Raw genomic sequence first — 26,046 nt, forward strand, 5'->3', positions numbered from 1 at the left:
TTACTACCTAAAGTGATGTTTCTTGGCCAGGTCTGAATAATCAGTCAACGGCAGATCTCCTCACCATTCTTTCCAATATAGGACACTAGACAAGAGCTGGGTTTTTTTCATCTTTATATGTCCCGCAATTACCTGGTTCCACATGCTGTGCATAGAAGACAACACACGTTTGTAGAATTGACTTAAATTGGGTCATAGAACAATGAATTCTGCTGTTACTTTAAACAGGGCTGCCTCCAGGTAAAATTATGATACAGCCAAATTATATCTTCAACCTCCTCTAGACTCATCCAGCCTCCCTTTATATACCCAGTCCCATTGCAGCATAAAATTTTCAGGGTGTTTTCCCTTCAATCGATGTTTACATATAAAGCTTCACGTCTTACGAAGCTTTACTAAGTTTGCTTAGACCTGAAGTAAATATAACTGAAGCTGGATTAGGGATACCAGGAGATTCATTATATTGTTCTTTACATGTGTCTAAATGAGCGAAACATTTCATAGTAAAATGATTTACTTGCAATGGTGTGCTGGAGCTGGCTTGTACCAGCATGCAAGAGCCAACGTCATGCATCTCTCCCCAGTTTTGTGCTATCACATTGGTAGCTTGTTATCAGCCATGGTGGAAGTAGTTATGCCACAGAAATCAGCAGACATAAAAATCAGATTTAGGGAATTCCCTGGCGGTCCAGTGGTAGGACTCCACGCTTCCACTGCAGAGGGCACGGGTTCGATCCCTGGTCAGGGAACTAGAATCCCACATGCCATGTGGCGTGGCCAGAAAAAAAAATCAGATTTATTTGTGTTCCTGGAGAGCCCATTGTTAAACATCCGCCAGTACACTGCTGCTTATTTGGTTCTCTGACTTGGGATTTATCGTGACCACAATGGAAGGAAGGCCTACAGGTTTTTTACGTCAGAGTTGAGCGTTTTTGCGAACACTGTATTACTTCTAATGAATATCAGATACTCCAGCCTTGTTTGGTTGCCTGTCTCTTATGTGGGCTGCTCAAATTCTAAAACCAACAGGCTCATTCCAATCGCACTGGACTTTTGCTTGTGCTTTACTGTAACATGTGTTATCCCATATTCACAATGCTTTATCTCATTCACTTTCGCAGATGCTATATCACTTTGGCACAAGCTTTGGGAATGAACATGGGAGGGGCTCCAGCAGGACCTGCGGGCACTGGCAAAACAGAAACTACGAAAGACATGGGAAGATGCTTGGGAAAATATGTGGTCGTGTTTAACTGCTCAGATCAAATGGATTTCAGGGGGCTAGGAAGGATTTTCAAAGGCAAGTGTCAAACACTTATTTTTGGTGAATTTACTTTTATTGCAGTTAAATGTTATTTTCTGATAGAAGTCTAAAATGATAGTATCCCACATGACCAAAATTAATATAGGTTGATGCATATGTTATTGCCATTTTTCTGGGTCAGGATGGCTGGATATCATCAATTTAATATTGTTCAGTACTATTGCTGGCATTACAGTCCATGAGTTGAATGTGTATTAGATGATGAAAATGGAATCAATTTATTACTGCCTGAAACAATGGTGGAGGAGATAAGATCAGGATAGCAAACTGATTACACATGTGATTTCCCTTCCTGCATTAAATCCCATTGAAATGAAAGATTTTTATTATTTATTTATCTACTTATTTTTGGCCATGCTGTGTGGCTTATGGGATTTTAGTTCCCCTACTAGGGATCGAACCCGGGCCCTCTGCAGTGAGAGCATGGAATCCTAACCACTGGACCACCAGGGAATTCCTGAAAGATTTTTAAAAAGGATGGTAATGCTAGAAAACAAGAAGGGGGGGGCACAAGCAGATGGGAAATTTTGAGACTATCTGGAAAGATAGATAGCAGGTGGTTTCAGATGGACAAAGAAAAAAGATGAGAGAGCACTTCAGTCTTAGAACTCAGTGCTCTGTGGTCTTCTTTTGGTGACCGCATGCAGACCCAAACTTTAAATACTCTCTAAATGATCAAATTTACATCTTTAGCTCAGACTTACCCTTGAAACTCTGGATTCACATAATACAACTGATATCTACTCCTTGACATCACCACTTAAATATCTTAACAGGTCCAGATTCACTGTATCCAAAACCAAACTCCCGGTCTTCCCTCCCTGTATCTACTTCTTCCTCAGCCTTTCCTGACACACTAAACACCCACTCCATTCTTCTAGATACTTACACACAAATCTTTGACTTATCCTTTACAGCTCTCTTTCTCTCATACTCACATCCAACTGTCAGCAAACACTATTAGCTCTACCTTCAAAATACAGCCAACACCAGCCACCTTCTATTATCCCCACTGCTATCATCCTAGTTCATGCCAATCATCATCTCTCACCAGTACTACTCCAATAAGCCTCCTAATTGGTCTCCCTGAGTTTACCCTTGTGCTCTCCATTCTAATCTCAGAACTGGTTCCTTCCAACTGTAAGTCAGATCATGACACTCTTCTGCTGAAAGCTGGGCACTGGCCTCACTTAGAATAAGAGCCGAAATCCTTACGATGGTCCTGTATTGTTTTATACAGTCACACCTGCTCCTTCCCCATTGCATTGCTGTGACCTTCTGACCTCATCTCCTGATACTGTCCCCTCACTCTCTCTACTACAGCCACTTTGACCTTTGTGATGCTTCCCAAACATCCTGAAGTACACTCCCTCCTCCATATGATTGCTATTCCTTAGATTCTTCTCCCAGATATCCATCCACATAGCTCACTTGATAAAGGGCATCCCCAGCAAACATCATACTATTGAAAATTTGAAAGCATTTTCTTTGAGAGGAGATATAAGATGAGGATTTCCATTACTATTAGTTCTACTTATCACTGTATTCTGTATCCTGCCCAGTTGCAGTAAGGAACAACAACAATAGCGACAACAAAAATACAAAGACTGGAAAGAAATAAATATAAAATATAGTTATTTACCAATGATACGGTAGACAGTAAAGAAAATTCAACAAAACTATAGAAAGTAGAATTTAGCAAGTTCACTTGCATATGAAGTCAACACACAAAATAAATTTTAATTAAGCATGCACAAAAAAAGAAAATGAAAATTTCAGAAAGATATCGTTTAGCACATAATTAAGAGAGTGTGGTATTTGTGTAGGGGTTGATAAATAGACCAGTGGAATATGGTAGAGAATGCAGAAATAGGCCAGGGACACTTGACATATGGAAAAGGTGGTATTGAAAACCAGTGATGAAGAGATAGACTTTGAAATAAGTCTTTCTGGTACAGTAGATGATTAATATTTAACAAGGGAAATTGGATCCCTACATATATAAAAATTGGATCCCTATAACTGTATAAAAATCAGTTCTGGGGATTAAAGGCTTAAATGTGGTAGGCAAAACATATATGGCTTTTAGAAGGTAATAAAGGCAAATATCTTTGTTCTCAGAGTAGAAAGGGACTTTTTATACAAAAATTACAAACTACAGAGAAAAGATTAATACACTTAAACAGGGTAAGAGAATATCCCTGTAATAGATACCATGGGATTGCTCATCCAGCTCTTATCTTTAATTACCTGCCTGTTGGATATATATACATTGTACAGTTCAGATTTGAACTGAGCAGGTCCACTTATACACAAATTTTTTTAAAATTAATTTATTGACTTTTTGGCTGCACTGAGTCTTTGTTGCTGTGCACGGGCTTTTCTCTAGTTGCAGCGAGCAGAGGCTACTTTTCCTTGCGGTGTGTGGGCTTCTCATAGGGTGGCTTCTCTTGTGGAGCACGGGCTCTAGGCATGCGGGCTTCAGTAGTTGCGGCCCTCGGGGTCAGTAGTTGTGGCCCTCGGGGTGAGTAGTTGTGGCACACGGGCTTAGTCTGCGGCATGTGGGATTTTCCTGGACCAGGGCTCGAACCCGCGTGCCCTGCATTGGCAGGCGGATTCTTAACCACTGTACCACCAGGGAAGCCCTACACAGATTTTTTAAAACTAAATACATACTACAGTACTACACGATATCAGGTTGGTTGAATACCTAGATGTTGAACTGTGGATATGGGAGGGCTGACTGCAAAGTTATGTATCGATTTTTGACTGTGTGGAATGTCCATGCCCCTAACCCCTGTGTTGTTCAAGGGTCAGTTGTGCGTGTGTGTGTGTGTATACATATATATATATAATTTTACAGTCTTTTGTGATACATCTCTAAGAAGGAGAAAAAAATAAGCTACAGACTGAGGGAAGATATTTTAACCTGTATAGCTGACAAAAGATTAATATCCAGCATTAAGAAAGATTTTCTTCGGACTTCCCTGGCGGTCCAGTGGTTAAGGCTCTGCGCTTGCATTGCAGGGGGCAGGGGGTCAATTCAATCCCTGGTTGGGGAACTAAGATCCCTCATGTCACATGGCGTGACCCAAAAAAAAAAAAAAAAGAAAGAAAAAGAAAGAAAGATTTTCTTCAAATCATTAAGAAATGCAAAACAATAATGGGATAGCATTCTCACTCTTGCCAGTTGGTAAGAATCGACAAGTCTGACAAACCACTGTTGGTAAGGGTGTGTAGAAACTAACCCTTGGTACTTCTTCTGTGTGTGTAAGTTGGCAGCACTGCTTCAGAGAACCGCAAATAAATCAAATGTATTAATTTGATTATATACTGTATGTATTTATACTGTATATGTACAGTATTTTATAGATATATAGAAAAATAGATACACACACAACAAATTTTGAACGAGCAAAGTACGTAGCGTTTGTGAATACATGCATAAGAGCAGTAGTTTAAAAACATGCATAGGAACCATTGACATCAAATTCAGGATAGAAGTTACCTCTGGAGAAGGAGGGAGTGTGGATCCAAGAGAGACATACATGGACTTGAACCGTGGTTCTAATATTTTATTCTTTAGGATGAAATCTGAAGTAGAATTGTTAAGATTTGATAGGTGGGTACGTGGGTATTCATTACATTATTCATTATAATTGCCTGACCTTTAAAAAAAATTAAACCCAAAGAACCACTTTTTAATCAAAGAGAAAGTTCTTCTGTGGATCACTCCTGGCTTAAGGGTTGAAGATGGTTGAGAGAAGCAGACTAGAGCACCAGGTAAATCCTAGAATGCCAAAACTATAGCAGAAAGCAGAGAAAAAGAAAAGGAAGTGGCTATCTCCAGTAGTTTTCCTCCATGTAAAAGGTCTGAAGTGGGAGTCCTGACAAAGATCAGTGCCGGGTGGAGGCTTGTGCCAGAGAGGCAAGCACTGCACCAGGTCAGACCTCATGCTCCAGACCCAGAGGGTAAGCTCTCCTGCCTCTCTCCTCCCTTCCCCCAAATCGCCAGAGGCAGCCATGCATCCTGCAAACAGGAATTTGCATTTGGAATGAGGAAATACACACATATGAAGAGATAACCAAGTATCATACAATATTTGAAGGCATTAAGGAGGCACTCACAAACAGCAAGGAGACCTACTGACCACTTAACTGATTAATAGAGGAAACCAAAGAAAATGCAAAAGTAACTAAGATTAATGGCTTCAGAGAGATTCAAGAATTTACCACATACAACCAATTAAAGAAAAAATAAGTTGCTATGAAAAGAATAACAATTGGAATAATCAGAAATTGAAAATAAAAACTGAGAAAAAAACAAAAAACCTCTCTTGAGTTGGAATATCTAGCCAAGAGAATATATTGCAAAAAGAAATGGAAAGTTTGAAAGAAAAATTTAAGGGCCATAGGGATAGATATATAAGTTCCAATATCCACATAATGGAAATTCCCAAAGGAGAGAGAAGAAAAAGTGTGTGGGGGGTAGGTGGGGGGAAGCAATAATAAAAGAAAGAAGAGCATTTCATGCAGTTGAAATTAATGAAGGTTTTCATCCTTAGAGAATAGACAGGAGCAATGTTCCCAATATCCAGGTCTTCCTTCCTGCTGGGTTTTGTAAGAAGTAAATAAACATCCTTTTGACCATTCACTGTCTCACCTAGTTTCCTGGCACTTCTCTCATTGCAACAAGAAAGGAACAGAGTGATCTGACCCAGACGGGGCATCCGTTATTTTGTTAATTTCCTCCAATATTATGGCTGCTTCACCCCCATCCCCACTGGAGGTGGCACATCAAGACTGAATCAAATTTTTGTCACCCTTCAGCATCCCTGGTGTAATGATGTGTCTATACTTTCATTTTGGCAGTGTACTATTTTCATTGTTTTGGTGATGATGTACAAATAATTAAACCTTTGTATATCACTGGAATTAACTAAGTCTTTGTAAACAGCCAGGTATGAAATTTACATAGATTGTATTTCAATATAAAATTGTTTGAGAGTGCTTTGGAGAAATGATTGCCGTCAAGAAGATATATTACAAAGTAAAACTCACCAGATAAACTGTTTTTCATACCAGGTCTTGCACAGTCAGGTTCTTGGGGCTGTTTTGATGAGTTTAACAGAATTGAATTGCCTGTATTATCAGTGGCAGCCCAACAAATTTACATTGTTTTGACAGCAAGAAAAGAGAGGAAAAAACAGTTCATTTTTTCTGATGGTGATTGTGTTGATTTAAATCCAGAATTTGGAATCTTCTTAACAATGGTGAGAACATAGGTTTTATATATTTTTAAATTTTTTATTGAAGTAGTATAGTTGATTTACAATGTTGTATTACTTTCTGGTGTACAGCAAAGTGATTCAGTTTTATATATGTATATATTCTTTTTCATATTCTTTTCCATTATAGCTTATTATAAGATATTGAATATAGTTCCCTGTGATATACTGAGACCTTGTTTTTATCTATTTTATATATAGTAGTTTGTATCTCTAATCCCAAACTCCTAATTTATCCCTCCCCCACCCCCTTGCCCCTTTGGTAAACATAAATTTATTTTCTATGTCTGTGTGAGTCTGATTTTGTTTTGTAAATAAGTTCATTTGTATCATATTTTAGATTCCACATATAAGTGATATCATATGATATTTGTCTTTCTCTGTCTGATTTACTTCACTTAGTATGATAATCTCTAGGCCCATCCATGTTGCTGCAAACGGCATTATTTCATTCTTTTCACCTCCTTGGTCAGGTTTATTCCTAAGTATTTTATACTTTTTGATGCGATTTTAAAAGGGATTGAAGAACATAGGTTTTAAATGCAATTTATTGGTTTAATTGTTACAGACTCAAATAAAAGTAAGCATGTATTAGTGGGTAAATGACTGACAATCCAGGGGTCAGAGTATAGTCCCTGTTATATGATTTTTTTTTTTGAGTAGTAAAAATAATCCAGACAGAAGATAAAATAGTGATATGTTAAAAATAAAGATAGCTACTCTTTATTGAGCACTAATTTTGTGTAAGGGGATGGGCTAAATATTTTATATATTGTATCAGACAGGGGGGAAGCTACAATAACAATCTCCCAAATTTTAGTGGTTTAAAACCTCAAGGATGTATTATTCTCTCATGCCCTATGTCCACTTCGGGTTGATGGTATCGGGTGGAGAGGGCAGGGGATGCTTTACATGTCCTTACTCTGGTACTGTCTCAATCGTTACTGGTTGTTATAGCAAAGGAAAAAGAGAACAAGAAGAATTATGCTCTGGTTCTTAGGATTTCTGTCCAGAAGTGACACAGGTCACAACCATGGGTTAAAACAATTCACTTGGCCACACCTAACTTTGAAGGGTCAGTGAGGTATAGTCCCGTAGTATTTTGTGTGACAGATATTTTATAACCAAGACACCCGAGGCTCAGGGAAATTAAAAGAACTTGCTCAAGTCACACAGCTAGAGAAAGATGTTATTGTCTGTCTAACATCAAAACCTGACTACTTAACCTCTACACTTGGCTTTTCTCTGACACTTAATAAAGGATGATGGAAATGCTTTAAAATTTCCAAAATAATTCAACAAGGTCCTATACCAAAGTATTGTAACAAATTCAGTTACCGTGTGATTGAGGGCAGAGCTTTGTGATACAATGTTGTAAAGACAGAAAACCAAAGGCATGAATAAATAGAGGTGTTTATAAATTGGAGAAGTGAAGTTAATGTTGAACTGGTTTTACTGATGCTTTTAAATGATCTCTATTCTGTTAAGTCTCTAAGTCGCAAGATAATTCAAGTACTCTGAGTTTTAAGTGTCCTGAGTGGATAAAGATAAATTATAGGAAGAAAAATCAGAAAATTTTCTGATAAGCTTTAATGTAAGCAAACAACCAGTTAAGCAGTTGGGAGTAAATATTAATAATCCTGACGTGATCAGTTATAACTCAGGAAATTAGATGAAGAAGTTTATTCAGTGTGATGCTGTGGCTCAGAAGAATTTAAAAGAATCTTAATGTTCCCTTTGGATTAAGAATAGTATTGGAAATATCAATTAGATAATTGCATTAGGCTGTGAATAACTGAGACATGAAAAATAGTGGCTTAACATCTAAGGATGTATTCTCTTAAGATCCTTCAGTGTTTCAACACCATCATGGTTTCCATCTTCAAGGCCACCTTATAACCCAAGATGCTACAGAAGCATCTCTGTTGGAGCCAATTGATTGAATCAACGGCCTTCAAACCTCCGTCAAGGATGTTTCATACACTGTGTCCCTTTGTGACTCACGGTGTAGAATTTAATCACACCAGCTGCAAGGCAGGCTGGGAAATGTGGTTTTAAACCTGGGTGGTGATGCACACAGCTTGCAACTGGGGTTCTGTGCCTAAGGATGAAAAAAAGGAGTATTGAGAGGCAGCCAGTAATGTTTGTATTCCCAGCACCTAGCAAGTTATCTGGCCTATTGACAGTGTCCAGTAAATGCTCAGGGACTGAAGGTTTCTTCATGCACTTTCCTAAAATGACTGCCTCCTCTTTGCCTTACTTGCCTTTGAACCCTCTAACTTTTCCCTTGGGACTTTTGGTTCTGACCTGTCCTCAGACTTTTGCTACTTATTAGCTTCCTTTCCACCTCTACTTTTGTCCTTTTCAATGTTTTTCTCAACATTCCTGTCTTTATTTCCCTTCATCCCCATGTTTTGTTTTGTTTTTTTAAATGGTACTTTGTCAGCCACAGAACTCTCTAATTCTCACTGCAAAGGATAATTGAAGAGATGAAGTAAAAATTACCTAAGTAAACTGATGAATTTTCCTTCTCTTTCGATAACATAGTTTAGATCATAATTACCCCAGTATTTATTCAGTTTTCTTTTCTATTTCCTTTTCTATTTTCTTAATAAATAGATACACAGATACTTAATTTTTGCTACACAGAGTGGTGTGTGTGTGTGTGCACGTGTGTGACTTTATTAGTATAACGAAAATGGAAATATGTAAGAGGGAGTGATGTGACATTAATAAATATGGATGGTCCAGTACACATTTTTGTGAAAATAGGGACATTTTATGAATCTAATGTTTTTCAATACCCTCTTAGAATCTGACGTAGGGATTTGAAATGTATTTGTATTCATGAAATGAAAATTATATCAACAGTTAAAATTAAATAATTTTAATTTTTAGAACCCTGGATATGCTGGGCGCCAGGAACTACCAGAGAACTTAAAAATTCAATTTAGAACTGTTGCTATGATGGTTCCTGATAGACAGGTATGCATCAGGATTTAAAAGCATAATACAGTTTATGTTCTTTACCTGTTTTTCACTAAAGTTGAAAAATCTTACTGTATTAATTTTCAGATCATTATGCGAGTTAAACTTGCAAGCTGTGGTTTTCTTGAAAATGTTATCTTGGCTCAAAAGTTTTATGTACTTTACAAACTCTGTGAAGAGCAACTTACTAAACAGGTAACTTTGTATATCTATTTTCCTCCTAGCAGAAAACTTGTTTTTTAACTTTGCAATTTTACCTTGATACATGCTAATTAGGGAGTTAAAAAATTCCTTGACTCTTTTCTAAAGTATATTTATAATTAATTTGACCTATTAATTATGTATTTTTATTTTATTTTATTTTTAAAAAATATTTATTTATTTATTTTATTTTTGGCTGCATTGGGCCTTTGTTGCTGTGCACCGGCTTTCTCTAGTTGTGGCGAGCAAGGGGTACTTTTCGTTGTGGTGCACAGGCTTCTCATTGCGGTGGCTTCTCCTGTTGTGGAGCGCGGGCTCTAGGGTGCGCGGGCTTCAATAGTTGTGGTGCACGGGCTTAGTTGCTCTGCGGCATGTGGGATCTTCCCGGACCAGGGCTCGAACCCATGTCCCCTGCATTGGCAGGCGGATTCTCAACCACTGCGCCACCAGGGAAGCCCCCTAATTACGTATTTTTAAAACTTCCTTAATTTGAAATAGCTACAGATTCACAGGAAGTTGCAAAGAAGTGTACAAGAGGTCCTGTGCACTCTTCACTCTGCTTCTCGCAGTGTTGACATCTTATAACTATAGTACAGTAACAAAACCAGAAGATCGACATTGGTACAATAAACAGAAATTACTAAGACTTCACCAATTTTTCATGCGCTCATGTGTGTGTGTGTGTTTGTGTGTGTGTAGTCCTATGCAAACGTGTAGATTCATGTAACCACCACCACAGCCAACATACACAACTGTTTATCACCACAAGGTTCCCTCCTGCTACCCCTTTATAGCCACACTCACCTCTCTCCCAAATCCGTATAGCCCCTTGTAGCCCTAATCTTTTCTACATCTCTATAATTTTGTTATTTCAAGAATATTACATAAAGGGAATCACATAGTATGTAACCTGTTGGTCATGCATTTTAAATGGTTGCCACTCAGACTATCAGACTGTATTGTTCTCAAAAGATACTTAAGGTGTGAACACTGTATCACACAGCTTGATCTTTCCAGAGGAGTGATCATTTTTCAGTCAAAGGAAAGGCGGGAGAATTGAGCTAATAAAACTTTGCCACTCAGCCACTCCAAAACTATGGTGTATAAGTATCAGAATATCTACATGTAATACATAGTGAGGCTACATTTAGAATTTTTCAGTTGAATAATCTTTTTTCTTTCTTTTCTCATCTTAGGTTCATTATGACTTTGGGTTGAGAAATATTCTATCTGTACTGAGGACACTTGGATCTCAAAAAAGAGCCAGACCAGAAGAGAGTGAATTAAGCACCGTCATGAGAGGACTAAGAGATATGAACCTTTCTAAATTGGTATCTTTCTTCTCTGAATTAATATCTCTTTCAGGATTTCGACCTGGCTGACAAGTGGGGGTTGGCTCATATGAAGCTGTTAACATTAAAAACTGCAGGGAAGTGGGACTTCCCTGGCGGTCCAGTGGTTAGGCCTCCACGCTTCCACTGCAGGGGGCACAGGTTCAGTCCCTGGTTGGGGAACTAAGATGCCGCATGCTGTGTGGGCGCAGAAAAAAAAAAAAAAATTGCAGGGAAGTTACCACTGAGCTGAGCTTTCAGAGGAAGGCAACCCCCCTCCCCCACAAAAAACGCCATGGCTTTGTATGACCCACATGGGCTGCAAATACATCCTTTTATCAGTTGTGTGCCATGAAACAGGCTTCATCAGTGGGCTCCAGCTTCCAAATGTCAGTCCATTATTCATAATGTTACACAGATTCTAAATATGAAAATCTGCATTCATAGGGAACCATGAAAGCTTTTTTTTGCTTTCTCTGTATGTGACTAGCTTAGCTATGTCTCTCCCAAAACACCAACACCACTTCTGTTTTCCAAATATGCCTTAAAAGTTTGCTGTAGAGATTATAGTAATTATTTAACCGATTTCATGCTTGTCACAATTACAGCCAGGTTGTTTTAAACTGGTTGACGGACAGGTTCATGTGGCTTTTATTCAGGGGCTTCTGTATGCTACATGTCATGTCCATGCCCTAGGAGTACAAGGTTGAGAGAGAAATGGATCTTAGGAGCTCGCATTCTAGTTACAAAACTAACAACTAACATCTGTGTAGTTCATGACTATCACAAAACCTATCCAGGGGTATTGTCTTGTTTGAGTCCTACAGCCACTCTGGGGGATATGGGTGCCATTTTCCTTATGGGAGAGGCACGTGTGTAGGACTCACCCATAATCACAGTCAGTTGATAAGCTGGAACAAAAGTCCACGAGACTTTCTGATGCTAAATCCTCTGCTCCCTCCAGAGTATAGCTCACTGCCTCCATTAATAATGGTACTCCTGAAACTTCTAGACGAGAGTTCCAGAAAGTATCCGGACACCCTCCCCCACCAGAGAATGGGAAAAATTCAGAGGGGGTCAGCAGTTGGGCATGGGGCGATCTCGGTATTAAAGATGTGGTAAATAAGGATTGGAGTCCATTTACTCCAACCGGCTGCTTTCAAGAGAGACTGAACGCTGCTCTGGTGCAGTTTTCCAGCCAGTGTTGGATGAGCCAGACATGCAGGGTTACAGATCTTTGCCTAATTTAAGTGAAGTATTAATACTCTCTTCTCATGGGATTGGAACTATTACTTGCATGTTTTTAAGGTTAGTGCATATACCTGTCTGTGGGAAGCAGAACATTCATAGGATAAAGAAATGAGATCAGACCTTGGAGCAGTAGACTGGAGAAGACCTTGAATGCCAGGGAACTTTGGGTGCAATGCTGTAGGTAATGTGGATTCCGTGGTGGTGTTTGGGAGAAAGTACTAGGGCCTACACATGTGGCTAGGAGAGTAATAAAATGGTTCTCTGGGCATGAAGTGATAAGTGCTGTGAGCGTCTGCTACAAGCTTCGTTGTTGACTGAATGAGTAAATTTGTTCTCTGCCACCTTAGATTGATGAAGATGAACCCCTGTTCCTCAGCTTAATCAATGACCTGTTTCCAGGATTACAACTAGATAGTAATACTTACGTGGAACTGCAAGCTGCAGTAGCCAACCAGGTTCAACTGGAAGGTTTGATTAACCACCCACCCTGGAATCTCAAGCTTGTGCAGGTAAAACATTTTTAATCTGTTATCAGTATGATGCTCAGTGGGTGTTGTTAAAGATTGTCACTTGAAGAGAAGAACTTGTGAAGTTAGTCTTACTGAATGTAAACGTTGAAACTAAATTAAAACACATCATTGCAAGAAGAGTCCTCAGTGAGAGGGGTTGGTCCCAGGGATGTTAGTGTGGATTTATACTAATCAAGCAGTTACTGAAGTTACTTACACCTGATGAGGTTAGGTTAGGTGGTAACCAGAATCTCGAGAACAGTTGGGAGGGGATAGTAGGTTATAAAAACGCAGGGAGATGGAATGACCCAGCTGGCTCTTGTGCCAGTCGGGCAGCATCTCCCACAGCTGGGGGCCTTCATAGGACATGGAGCCTGAGGAATCTGGGGGTGGTACTTTGCTCCTGCTTTGTGTGTGGGCATGTTCACACCTAAACTCAATCCTTTGCCTGTGTCTCTTGGTGTGTTTCTGTCCGTCACATTTCATCCTTGTGACAACCTACCAGTGATTTTACCAAGCAGAGCCGAGAAGCTATAGCAGCGATGCTGCATTAAATCCCCACGAGCCTGATGCATTGGGGGTATTTTCCAGGGCTTTTGGAAAGTGAAGATGCCGAAATTGTGCAGAGTGTTAAAAACTGCTTTTGAAAAAGAACGATTCTTTTTTTAACTTACTCTTCTTGCCACATTGTAAGCAGTTCAAGTGTATGAGACAGATCCAAATCTTACAAGGAAATATATAGGGAAAAAATCAAAGTGTTTTTCATCATCTATGTTTTGGAAACCATTAAACATTTTTAAAAAATTTCTGGGAAAACGTCATTTTACATGTGATATGTATACAGTATATTGAGTACTGAAATCTTAGTCACCTCATTTGGTGGGGCACTAGAATATTGTGTTTTTATTTAATGTCAAACACATTACTGTTGAGTATAATATGGCCAGTACTTCTGCTGCTTTTAAACTATGGATTACAGAGGTAATACATTTCTACCTAAAATGTGAGGAGAATAACTCAAATTTTACCTCTGATCAGCTGTGAGACCTTTGAATCGTTATTTTTATTAAAAGAAAAGATAGACAGGATATTGTAGTAGACACTGTCCATGTTCTTACTATGTCTTCTTGAATCTCTTTTACCATATCCATGCACCCCTTCCCCCGCTTCTAGAACTGTGATTCCAATCCCACATATATATACCACTCTCTGCAGGAGGGTTCACCAACCCCACATTTTTTGGCAGGCACAAAGCGCAGGCAGTGCATGGGAGTTTATTTTCCCCTGCTCCCAAAACAACCTTCTTTAGTTAAGGAGTTGTGGGTGATGTAGTAGGAAAGTCAAGCTCTCCTGCTTCCAGATGGAACAAACACAGAGGTGTAACTTAAGTTCGAAAGTGCCCCGCAGGGCCAGTCTTAAGTCTCCCTGCTACAGGATTTTGTCCTCAATCACACCTTGTTTGACCTCTCCCCATTTTGTCCTGCTTCCCTTACTCCATTAAAAGTTTCCCTGGTGAGCACTCACTTGCACAGGAATCCTCACCTCGAGCCGTGCTTCTGGGGAATCAGAAGGCTGGTGTGTGTGTAACTTGGGTCTTGGCTGAGTTGGTTTGTATTGCTGCTTTCTACCACCGGGGGGCAATATCACCACACAAACTGCTCCTTATGCATCAGCAAACTAAAATCACAAGGAACAGTAGTTTGAGACCCCAAAACTAGGTCCTGAATTAATTATTTCCAAAATGTAATTAAAGTTCCACATTGTCATTGCTTTATCACTTATATTGTTTTATAACGTGCTGCTCATTTGCTATCCACCTCTAGTAAGACAAAAAAACTTTTGGGGGGGGCATATTCTCTTCTTTTAAATAGTGAACAAGTTACTTTAATGAAAAGCCTATTTAAAGCTTTTAAAATTTCTGCACAAAACTTCTATGAATGTCATAAGTTACATTTTTCAATTGATTATCTCGTTGTGTAGTTATATGAGACGTCTCTGGTACGCCATGGTTTGATGACTCTTGGGCCCAGTGGTTCTGGGAAGACAACCGTTATAACAATCCTGATGAAGGCACTAACAGAATGCGGGAGGCCTCATAGAGAAATGCGAATGAATCCAAAAGCTATTACGGCTCCTCAGATGTTTGGCAGACTGGACACGGCGACCAATGATTGGACAGATGGGATTTTTTCTACTCTGTGGAGAAAAACATTAAAAGCTAAAAAGGGTACACATAAACTCTTTTCTGGTGATCATTCTTTTCCCCTGCCAGTTTATCAATAACACAGTATTGGTTTAATTTTCTGTTTTGATTATCTGCAGGTGAAAAGTGATTTTCTGTTTTCATTATTGGCAGGTGAAAACATTTTCCTCGTTTTAGACGGCCCTGTTGATGCCATTTGGATTGAGAACTTAAATTCCGTGTTGGATGACAACAAAACCCTCACACTGGCCAATGGAGATCGCATCCCCATGGCCCCTACTTGTAAGCTTTTGTTTGAAGTCCACAATATTGAGAACGCCTCTCCGGCCACGGTTTCTAGGATGGGCATGGTCTACATCAGCAGCTCTGCTCTCAGCTGGAGGCCAATACTGCAGGTGGGGACGACAGACCCACAGAAGCGCGTTCAGTGTATTTCCACGTCTCACTCTCTTATAAACAGAGACTCTCTTTCTTTGCTGCAGGCGTGGTTGAAGAAGCGTACTACACAGGAAGCTTCTGTATTCCTAAGTCTGTATGATAAAATATTTGAGGATATATATACATTTATGAAACTGAACCTCAGTCCAAAAATGCAACTCTTAGAGTGCAACTATATTGTGCAAGTAAGTTGTTTTCTTTGTACATTCATGACTTAGATGTGAGATTCCCCCCCCCCCAACACACACCACTCAGTTGCAGTTTAGAGGTATCTGAAATGGAAAATTCACGCAGTCCGTCAGAATCTTTTTGTGACGTGGAGGTGAAGCCTCTGAGAAGTTTGATTCCTATTAAAGATCTTATTGACGCTCTTACTGCCATCTCTTCATGAGTTTCACTTCCCAGGGCGGTATTGTCAGGGGAAGAGGAATGAACTATCTTTCCCATCGTCAAGCTTAGTATAGCCTTCCCAGAAAGAGTGTCCAAATATGAGAGTAGACTAAATAAATAAAGCTGGAAGTTCTACAGAAAAGCACAACAAAGAGCTGATGGCAAGCAGGAAAATTTGGGTGGCAGTCTTGGCTTTGCAAATTTACTACACATATTAGATAGGGAAAACCTTTGAACAATTCTCCAAGTATTTTGTAGAATTATGTTTTTCCCCCTCTTCTGTTTTTCTTATTAGTCTTTGGAAGAAACAGAACCAATCATAGATTTTTCAGAGGCTCTCCTGATTCTAGTCCATAGGTGATCTCTCATTATCCCATTCTAGTGCTTTGATTCTCTCTTAGTGTAAGGGATGTCAGTCAGGGAGGGTGGGTAGCTTAGAACTGATACGTGAGGCCCAAATTAAGTGCAAATCTTATCTTGAAATAATTTTGTTATGAAAGACAAAGGATATCTTACTGTAGATACATTTCTTTCTGATGCCATATGGGGTTTGGCACACTTTTTATTAGAGGGGCAAATAAATGTTTTAGACTTTGCACAACTTTCTGTCTCAGCCCCTCAGCACTTCAGTTGCATTGCAAAAGCGGAGACACAATGAACGAGTGTGACTGTGTTTCAGTAAAACTTTATTTGCCAAACAGGTGGCTGGCCCCTGGGGCACAATTTGCTGAGCCTTACAACATGTTAAAATAAATAAAATCTTTGATCTATAAAATTTGGAATACCCAAACTTTAGAACCAGAAGCTACCTTAGGAAACATCTAGTCTAGGCCTTTTGCTTTTTAGATCAGGAAACTGAGACTCAGAGATGTTAGTGGCATGAGCCGGGATACCTCCAGATTCCCAGTTTGGCATCCTTTCTGCTAGATCATGCAGTCTGCCTAAAGCACAATGGCCTTTCTTCTAAATGCTGCTAGCTGTAGGACACTGATCAAGCAATATCTGGAGATATATTTGTTTTCTTCTCTCTTTCTCTCCTTTTAAATTTATTATTGTTTTTAAATGTTTATTTAAAATATCTAAATACAAACCTTTATTTTATTGTATTTTAAATATTTTCAGTCTCTCAATCTTCTGGAAGGTTTAATTCCCTCCAAAGAAGAAGGTGGCGTTTCATGTGTCGAACATCTTCATAAATTATTTGTGTTTGCTCTAATGTGGAGTTTAGGAGCCCTTCTGGAATTGGAAAGCAGAAACAAGCTTGAAGCCTTTTTACGAAATCATGAGAGCAAGTTAGACTTACCAGAAATAACTAAGGGCACGAATCAAACCATGTATGAGTTTTATGTTACTGATTATGGTAAGCACAGTGACTTATACCTGAAATAAAATGACATTTTTTTTAATGGAAAAAAGATAAACTCTGTAAACTCTTCTGTGGGGAAATATTAAACCAATCATGAATAACATAATTGCTAATACCATTTTTAAAGGGCATATATGCAAGGAACAGTAGGATTTTGCATATGCGCCAGGCTGGGAACAGTTACAGAGGCTCTTGACTTCTCCTCCTTTTGCAGTGGTCTCAGTGAAATCTAACATAAATAAGTTAGCAACACTTCTTACAGCATCTATTTTCTCTTACTTGAAGAGGAAGGGTAGCAGTATAGAGAACACAGATTCTTCATGTTGCAAAGCATGGTAATTAATGCTCATGACAGATCAGTCTTAGAACTTCTCTGTTGGAAATGTCAGAATAAGCAGAGAATGAACCAAGCAGATGGGATCCTACTTACACGTCGCAGACTCGGCAAAGTCCAGTGCTGTCACCTCAGCCCCCTAGCCTCCTGTGTGTGGTAGGGCCCAGCTCACCTCTCCCTAAAAGAAACTAACAGTTAAATGCACCCTTAAATCTAGCTATGAATTCTCTTAGAATCTAGAGCCAATCCAAAGATGGTTCTTTGAAAAGATCGATAAAATTCGTAAATCTCTTACCAGAGATATCAGGGAAAAAAAAGAGAAGACATAAATGACCATGATTCAGAATGAAGGCAGGAACATTACTACAAACCCTAAAGACATTAAAAAATAAGAAGTGAATATTAGAAACAATGTTATGAAAATACATTTGACAATGTAGATGAAATGGATAAATTCCCTGAAAGACACAAACGACCAAACCTTATCAAGAAGAAATAGATATCCTAAGTATCCCTATATCTACTAAAAATTTTTGATTTATAGTTTAAAACCTTCCCACAGAGAAAACTGCAGGCCCAGATGACTTCACTGGTGAAGTACATCAAATTCTTAAGAAAGAAATAATACCAATTCATTCTGCATAAACTCTTCCAAAATATAGAAAAGGTAAGGAAGAAACACTTCCCATCCCACTTTATAAGGGTTTGTAAGTGTTGTCCTGATACCAGAAACAGAGAAAGACATTACAAGAAAAGAAAACTATAGACCATTATCCCTCAGGAATATTGACACACATTTCTTAATACAATTTTAACAAATGAAATTCAATAGTATATAAAAGGATAACATATTGAGTTCCAGTGGGTATTTATTCTAGGGATGGAAGGTTGGATTAACATTTAAAAACCAGTCAATGTAATTCACCATATTAATAGAGTAAAAACCAAACAAATTATATAGTCCTCTAAATCAATGCAAAAAGAGCACTTGGGGACTTCCCTGGTGGTCCAGTGGTAAGACTCTGTGCTCCCAATGCAGGGGGCCTAGCTTTGATCCCTGGTTGGGATCATGTGGGAACTAGATGTGGGAACTAGATCCCACATGCCTGTCGCAACTAAGAGTCCACATGCCACAACTAAGAGTCTGTGTGTCGCAACTAAGAAGTTTGCATGCCACAACAAAGATCCCACGTGCCGCAACTAAGACCTGGCATGGCCAAAATAAATAAATAAACATTTTTTTAAAAAAGCATTTGATGAAATTGTACATCCTTCCATGATAAAACAGTACACTAGGAATAGAAACTTTATCATTCTGATAAAGAATATCTGCAAAAAATCTAACATTATACTTAATGGTGAAAGACTGAATACTTTCTTCCCAAGATCAGGAACAAGACAAGAATATTCCTTTCTCACCACTTCTATTAGACGTTGTACTAGAGGTTCTAGCCAGTGCAATAAGACAGTAAATAAATAAACATGAAAAAACAAATGAAATACCTATAGATTGGAAAAGAACAAGTAAATCTCTATTTGCAGATAATATAACCATCCTCGAAAAACTAGTAAATGAGTTTATTAAGGTCACAGAATGAAAGAACAATATATAATAATACTTTGTATTTCTACATGCTCACAACAAATTGAAATTTTAATATACCATTTAAAATAGCATTCAAAAAATGAAATATATAGGGATAAATTTAACAAAATATGTGTAAGATCTGTATATTGAAAACCACAAAATTGCTGAGAGAAATTAAAGAAGTCCTAAATAAATGGAAAGCTAAATCACATTTACAAATCAGAAAACTCAGTTTTGTTAAGATGTTATTTCTCTCCAAATTGATCTATAGATTCTGTGCAATCATAGTGAGAATTCCAATAGACTTTGTTTGGTTGAAATTTATAACTGAATTATAAAACTTTATGGAAATGCAAAGGATTTAGAATAATCAAATCAATTTTTTTTTGCGGTACGCGGGCCTTTCACTGTTGTGGCCTCTTCCGTTGCGGAGCACGGGCTCCGGAGGCACAGGCTCAGCGGCCATGGCTCACGGGCCTAGCCGCTCTGCGGCATGTGGGACCTTCCCGGACTGGGGCACGAACCTGCATCCCCTGCATCGGCAGGCGGACTCTCAACCACTGCGCCACCAGGGAAGCCGCCAAATCAATTTTTAAAAAACAAAGTTGGAGCACTCATACATCCTGATTTCATTAAAATCTATTTGAAAGTCACTATGAAAATAAAATTCCCATTCCAGCCACAGAATGGGAAGAAATGTTTGAAAAATATATATCTGATAAAAGAATTTTATCCAGAGTACATAAAGAACTCTTGCAATTCATAATAACAAGTGGCCAGCCAATCCAAATTTCTTAAATAGGCAATAATTTTAAATAGATGCTACACCAAAGAAGATTTATGAATGGTGAAAAAAGCACATGAAAAGATATTCAACATGATTGGTCATCAGGGAAATGCAAAATCATTACACAGACACTAGAATGACTAAATTCTCATTAATTTAATGGCTAAAATTAAAAGGTTACTAATACCAAATATTGGAGAGAATGTGGAACAAGTGGACCTCTCACATCCAATAGTATATCCACTTTGCTAACTACACAACGGTACACAATATACAGCCAGTTTGAAAAACACTTCGGCAGTTTCTTAGAAGTGAAACATGCACTTAACCATAGAACTCTGTAATTTGCAAGGAAAGTTGACATTGAGGTTATTCCCCCAGTGATGAATGTTTGTTTTGCTACTATCAAATGTGTGCTCCTCTGCTCTCTTTCCAAGCATTCTGTATACACGGTAACTTTTTTGGTACAATTCTGAATCATGGTATCTTTTGGAAGATCTTTAAAATGGCAGTTAAATTCAAGAATGCAATACCAACAATGCAAGTCATTCAATTTAAATGGCAAAAGTATGAACATCTCTCATCAAGTTTGCATAGCCAGCAGCGATTCTGACATAATAGATTGAAAGGAACGTTCCAGAGATGATAAAATGTAAATAAAATATTTTTCTTAGAATTGATGAAAAGCACTTACAATAATTGTTATAACAATAATATCAGTCAGTAAATTAGCAGTGACTATAAGTCAGGAATCTGGGCACTCTATTAACACTAGTTTTAGGGCCAGGTTTATTTTTTCCCATTTCTCATGGCAAACATCCTATGTCCAGTAATCTACAATCCCTTTTTTGGTCTTTCCCATCCTTTTAGTTAATGTGATTTTCCTACTAGATACTAAACATGTTATTGGTTGTAATTCCATTTCAGACCAAGATCTCTCTGGATAAATAATTAGCAATTTAAAGCTGACTTTGTAAAGAGGCAAAAACATATTTAAATTATCAAATGCCACATACATTAGATAAGCAGATATGTTAACGTGTTTTACAAAAATGTTTTAAATGTTTATATATTTCTGTTAATTGTTTATAGCACTTGTGTTTTGTATTGAGATAACTTCTGAAGAATGCAGTTTTATTAAGATCAGCTTTAATTATTGTATAGGTGATTGGGAGCATTGGAATAAGAAACTTCAGCCATATTATTATCCAACTGACAGTGTTCCGGAATATTCATCAATTTTGGTTCCAAATGTTGACAATGTTAGAACAAATTTTTTGGTAGACACCATTGCAAAACAGCATAAAGTAAGTTTGATAGTTTTGTCGACTGAAAAAAAAATGCACAACCTAAAAGTTGAGAGTTTTATTTATTTTATGTTTTATTTGGTGGACATTCTTAGGACTTCAAACCTGGGACACAGCATCTCGGATAGCACTGAGAAAAATGTTCCAAAGAGGCAAGGCGGGTGGGGGGAAGCCAGAATATACAGAAGTTTTTGCAACAGAAGACCAGGTAGTTGGAGCACCAAAGAATTACCGTTAATGAAAAAAACCCCAGATACCTCAAGTTAAGGAATTTAGTGCTCTTCTGGGTATGGGAAGATACAAGAGTCTGGGCTCGCTGAAATCATCCCTTTGGTACGCACCTCAGCTATCTGGGGCCAGTATCCTGTGTTTTCTCTTCCTGAGTCTCCTCAGGGTGCGCCGTCTGGGTGGCTGTAATGTAATGGCTTGATGGCTGCAACATCCTCATTTACTGACATGGCAGGCAATATTTTAGTTTTCAGTTTCTTAGATGATTGCAAACCATGTAAGAAACACATCCCTTTTTACACCTATTGGTGGAAAAATTAAAGTACAAGGGGCCGGAGGTGGTGTCATTTCAGGGAAACCTATTTGGCAAATGAACTCCAGGTCCCAAGATTCACTCCAACTCAATCTTCCCTGAAATGCTGACTTCCAGCGTGCTAAGGAAAGTGGGTATCTGCTTACAAAGTCCTTCCAGGGGTTATGTGACTGCTCACCCACACTTTCTTCCAGCACTTTTATAGCATATATTTTACATTTAAATCTTTGATTCCACTAGCATTTATTTTGATGTAGGTCTAATCCTTAAAAGTAATCAAAAATTAGTTGCATTAGTTTATAGAATGAAAGAATGGCTACTAGAACCTTAATATATTTAAAACTAAACATCTTATAACACCTTTCAACATGATTATCCTACGATTGCAGGCTGTTTTACTCACGGGGGAGCAGGGAACTGCAAAAACTGTAATGATTAAGGCCTATTTGAAAAAATATGACCCTGAAATACAGTTATCTAAAAGTCTAAACTTTTCATCTGCCACAGAACCAATGATGTTTCAGGTAAAACTCATCACTTGCTGTAGTCATTATCATATTAAATATATTAAGTGGTTGATACAATAAAATCTGTTTGCAAATGAAACATTGATATATATATAGTTGTCCCTCAGTATCCATGGGGGATTAGTGCCGGGATCCCTGCTGGTATCAAAATCTGTGGATGCTCTAGTCCCTTACATAAAATGGGTAGTGTCTGCATGTAACCTGTGCACATCCTTCCATGTACTCCAAAATAACCTCTAGATTACTTACAATACCTGGTACAATGTAAATTCTATGTAAATAGTTGTAAATGCAATATAAGTGCTAAGTAAATAGTTTCCAGTGTGAGGCTAATTCAGGTTTTGCTTTTTGGAACTTGCTGGAATTTTTTTTCCAAATACTTTTGATGGAAGTTGGTTGAATCCAAGGATGTGGAAGCTGTGGATAGGAAGGGCTGACTGTGTGTGTATATATATATATATATATATATATATATATATATATATATATGTGTGTGTATATATATATATATATATCTCAAAAGAATTGGTGTTGAAGTTGGTATTCAGCTGTTTAACCTTCCTAAGGCTGACACTGAGGCCAAATCAAAATAGCATGTTTTGGCCTAATATTGAAGCTGAAGCTGAATATTGAAGCTGAAGCTGAACATTGGAGTGTCTTTTAATATAAATTAATGATTAATATTCCAACAACTTATTTTTTAAAGTTTGCAATATTTATTTTAATAACAATATTTACATATATTAAATAAGTCAATTATATTCTACTCTGAAAAGCATGTTCATCATTTTTAGAAATGGATTGAAATGTAATGCATAAGACAGACTATTTCCTTTTCTCTAGAGAACAATTGAAAGCTATGTGGATAAGAGGATGGGAAGCACATATGGGCCACCTGGAGGCAGAAAAATGACTGTATTTATTGATGATATTAATATGCCCATGATTAATGAATGGGGAGATCAGGTAGGACTAAAATATCTCATGTAAATGATATTTAATCAGTATTCTTAGTGACATATGAAAAGATCAATAACTGTCACTTTATTAAGCCTAGTAACAATTCTCAGTCTTTTTTGGCTTCTTGGTTATAGATGACGTTCTTCCTTCTTGAAATCCCTATATGCTACCCCCAACACTCCCTCTGCCTCTCTGGCTGCTTGATTTCAATGTGCTTTCTGGCTTCTTTCTTCCTTTCCCCAGGGTTTTATCTTTGTTCTCTTATTTCCCACTCTATATACTCTCTCCCAGGAGTACCTGATGTTTAGAAAACACTTTTTTTTTTTTTGGCTGCGCCGCACGGTATGCGGGATCTTAGTTCCCTCACCAGGGATTGAACCCGTGCCCCTGCAGTAGAAGCACAGAGTCCTAACCACTGGACCACCAGGGAGTTCCCAGAAAACAATTTTTAAAAAAACCCAAAACTCTGCCATGCACCACTGTCCTACTTGTGATCGTCTGTCATCCCCAGACTCACTCCCCTTAGAGGACCTCACAGTTGCTGCCAGGGTTCTGCCTGTTCCTGGTGGGATCCCCAACACGTCCTCCCACCACCGTCTACTGCCTCATCAACACCATCAATCTAGAGCCCACCAGGACCCGTCACATCCCTTCCACCCTTTATCCTGGTTCACCTCAGCCATCACCAGGATGTCAGGACTCCCAGGTCTGTCCGTGCTCATCCTGACACTAATCCCCATCAGTTCTGCTTGGCCCTTGTCTGGCCCCATCTCCTACTTTCCCCACTCCTGAAAACTTTCTGTGTGCCCTTGGCAGCCATGGTTCATCCACAAAATCCCCTGTAAATTCAGCTTCTTCTCCGAGCTTTTCCCTCACCTTCTTGCTCTAATGGAAACCCAGGATGCTGCTTTCCCTGCAGACTTCTCACCTGCAGGTGAGGGAGATGTCCTTCTCTGTTCTCATTGCCCTCTTCCCTGAAAACCTATCACTCTGACCTCACACCCACATGTTGTTGCAGTCATCTTGGACCCTTGGGTCACACCCGTCCCTCCCCGAAGATTTCAGTCCCCGGATGACTGTCACTCTCTCCAGGGCTGTCCCAGTCTCCGGGGCCAGCTTCATGGTGTGCACAGTGTGCCGTTGCAGAGGGATTCGCACTTCAGAGGAACTTGCATGTGGTTTAATGCTCTGCTGTCACTGTCTTGAAATTTCTAATAATGATTTTTGAATAGACACTTGAATTTTCATTTTGTCCTGAGCCTCACAAATTATGCAGCCATTCCTGCTTGTCATAATTCTCAGTGATGCCAAAAAATATCTACGTACATGATCTTGACCTCTTAGTTCCTTGACCTCAACTCCTCCAATGATCATGTCTTCCACTCCGTCTGAAATTACTCATTCACGCAGTCGTACCCTATACCTTGTCATTATCAGTAATTGTGACCTGTTCATTATCTCAGTTTCAAGCGTTTTATTCTCTGATCACCATGTCCACATTCTGTAGCTCATTCCCTCTACTACCCAGACTACAGATGGAGCTACCAGCCATTGTTCCTACCATCATTAGATTCTCCTTCATTTCTTCTTATTTCCTCACTTCCTTCCTTTCCAGCTAAAATTCCATAATCCATTATTATAATCACGGTAGCATGCACCCTCTACTCATTTGTGAAAGCCTTAACCACATTAAATCCTCGTTAAGCCTCTTTGCTCACCAGCCACCTGCACCTATGCAGCCAAACTTGGCTGGAGAAAAACACACAATACTGCTTAAAATCACTTTAAAATCATGATTATGGACCTCAGCTGAGCTCATAATACTACCCAGCAATTATACTGCGTGTTTTGTGTTATGTATCTTTATCCTGTCTATTCCTATCCTACATCTACATTCAGGTTCCTTTCATACCGTCTTTTTCTCAGACCTTGGACACCTTCATTTCCTTGCCCTCAGCTGAGCATGAAGTGCTACAGCCTTTTTCCTATTCCACTGAGGACACTGATTTTTTTTGTTCCTTTTTCCTTTTCTTATGATCCATTTACTGCAGTCAATTTCTGTGTTCTAGTGGTTACCCTAGACAGTACATCCTACATACGTAATCAAAAATAAAGATCATCTAACACTACTTTCCCATTTTGTATATCCAGTGACCTTTGAACACTTTAATTTCCTTTATCTTTCTCCTGAATTATAATTTTATTGTTGACTTGTATTTTAAGTCTATGCCTCTATTTTTATTTTTTATTAGCATAAATTATATTATTCACCTTTATATTGTGTTATGCCAGTTTTATTTATTTTTTAAAAAGTTTTATTAGACTATAGTTGATTTACAATGTTGTGTTAGTTTCAGGTGTACAGCAAAGTGAATCAGTCATACATATACATATATCCACTCTTTTTTATATTCTTATCCCATAGAGGTCATTACAGAGTATTGAGTAGAGTTCCTTGTGCTGTACAGTAGGTCCTTATTAGTTATCTATTTTATATATAGTAGTATGTATATGTCAATCCCAATCTCCCAATTTATCCCTCCCCCCATTTCTCCTCTGGTAACCATAAGTTTGCCTTCTATGTCTGTGACTCTATTTCTGTTTTGTAAATAAGTTCATTTGTATCATTTTTTTAGATTCTGCATATAAGCGATATCATGATATTTGTCTTTTGCTGTCTGACTTACTTCACTCAGTATGACACCTCTCGGTC

At 38.5% G+C, this 26,046-nt stretch overlaps 1 protein-coding gene across 1 annotated transcript in view; it reads left to right on the top strand.

Annotated features, from left to right (window-relative positions):
* Positions 1-26,046, top strand: part of DNAH8 (dynein axonemal heavy chain 8) — a 329,745-nt gene that overhangs the window by 149,872 nt on the left and 153,827 nt on the right. Inside the window, exons 43-55 of the mRNA XM_060162780.1 lie at positions 1,122-1,300; positions 6,410-6,597; positions 9,511-9,597; positions 9,688-9,795; positions 10,998-11,132; positions 12,731-12,892; positions 14,873-15,119; positions 15,249-15,490; positions 15,578-15,718; positions 17,046-17,283; positions 21,163-21,305; positions 22,236-22,370; positions 23,217-23,339. Coding sequence (XP_060018763.1) covers positions 1,122-1,300; positions 6,410-6,597; positions 9,511-9,597; positions 9,688-9,795; positions 10,998-11,132; positions 12,731-12,892; positions 14,873-15,119; positions 15,249-15,490; positions 15,578-15,718; positions 17,046-17,283; positions 21,163-21,305; positions 22,236-22,370; positions 23,217-23,339 — 2,128 coding nt within the window. The remainder of the gene's footprint in view (positions 1-1,121; positions 1,301-6,409; positions 6,598-9,510; positions 9,598-9,687; positions 9,796-10,997; positions 11,133-12,730; positions 12,893-14,872; positions 15,120-15,248; positions 15,491-15,577; positions 15,719-17,045; positions 17,284-21,162; positions 21,306-22,235; positions 22,371-23,216; positions 23,340-26,046) is intronic.

This window comes from Lagenorhynchus albirostris, chromosome 10 (genome assembly GCF_949774975.1).
Source record: "Lagenorhynchus albirostris chromosome 10, mLagAlb1.1, whole genome shotgun sequence".
In the NCBI taxonomy this organism is placed as follows: Eukaryota; Metazoa; Chordata; class Mammalia; order Artiodactyla; family Delphinidae; genus Lagenorhynchus; species Lagenorhynchus albirostris.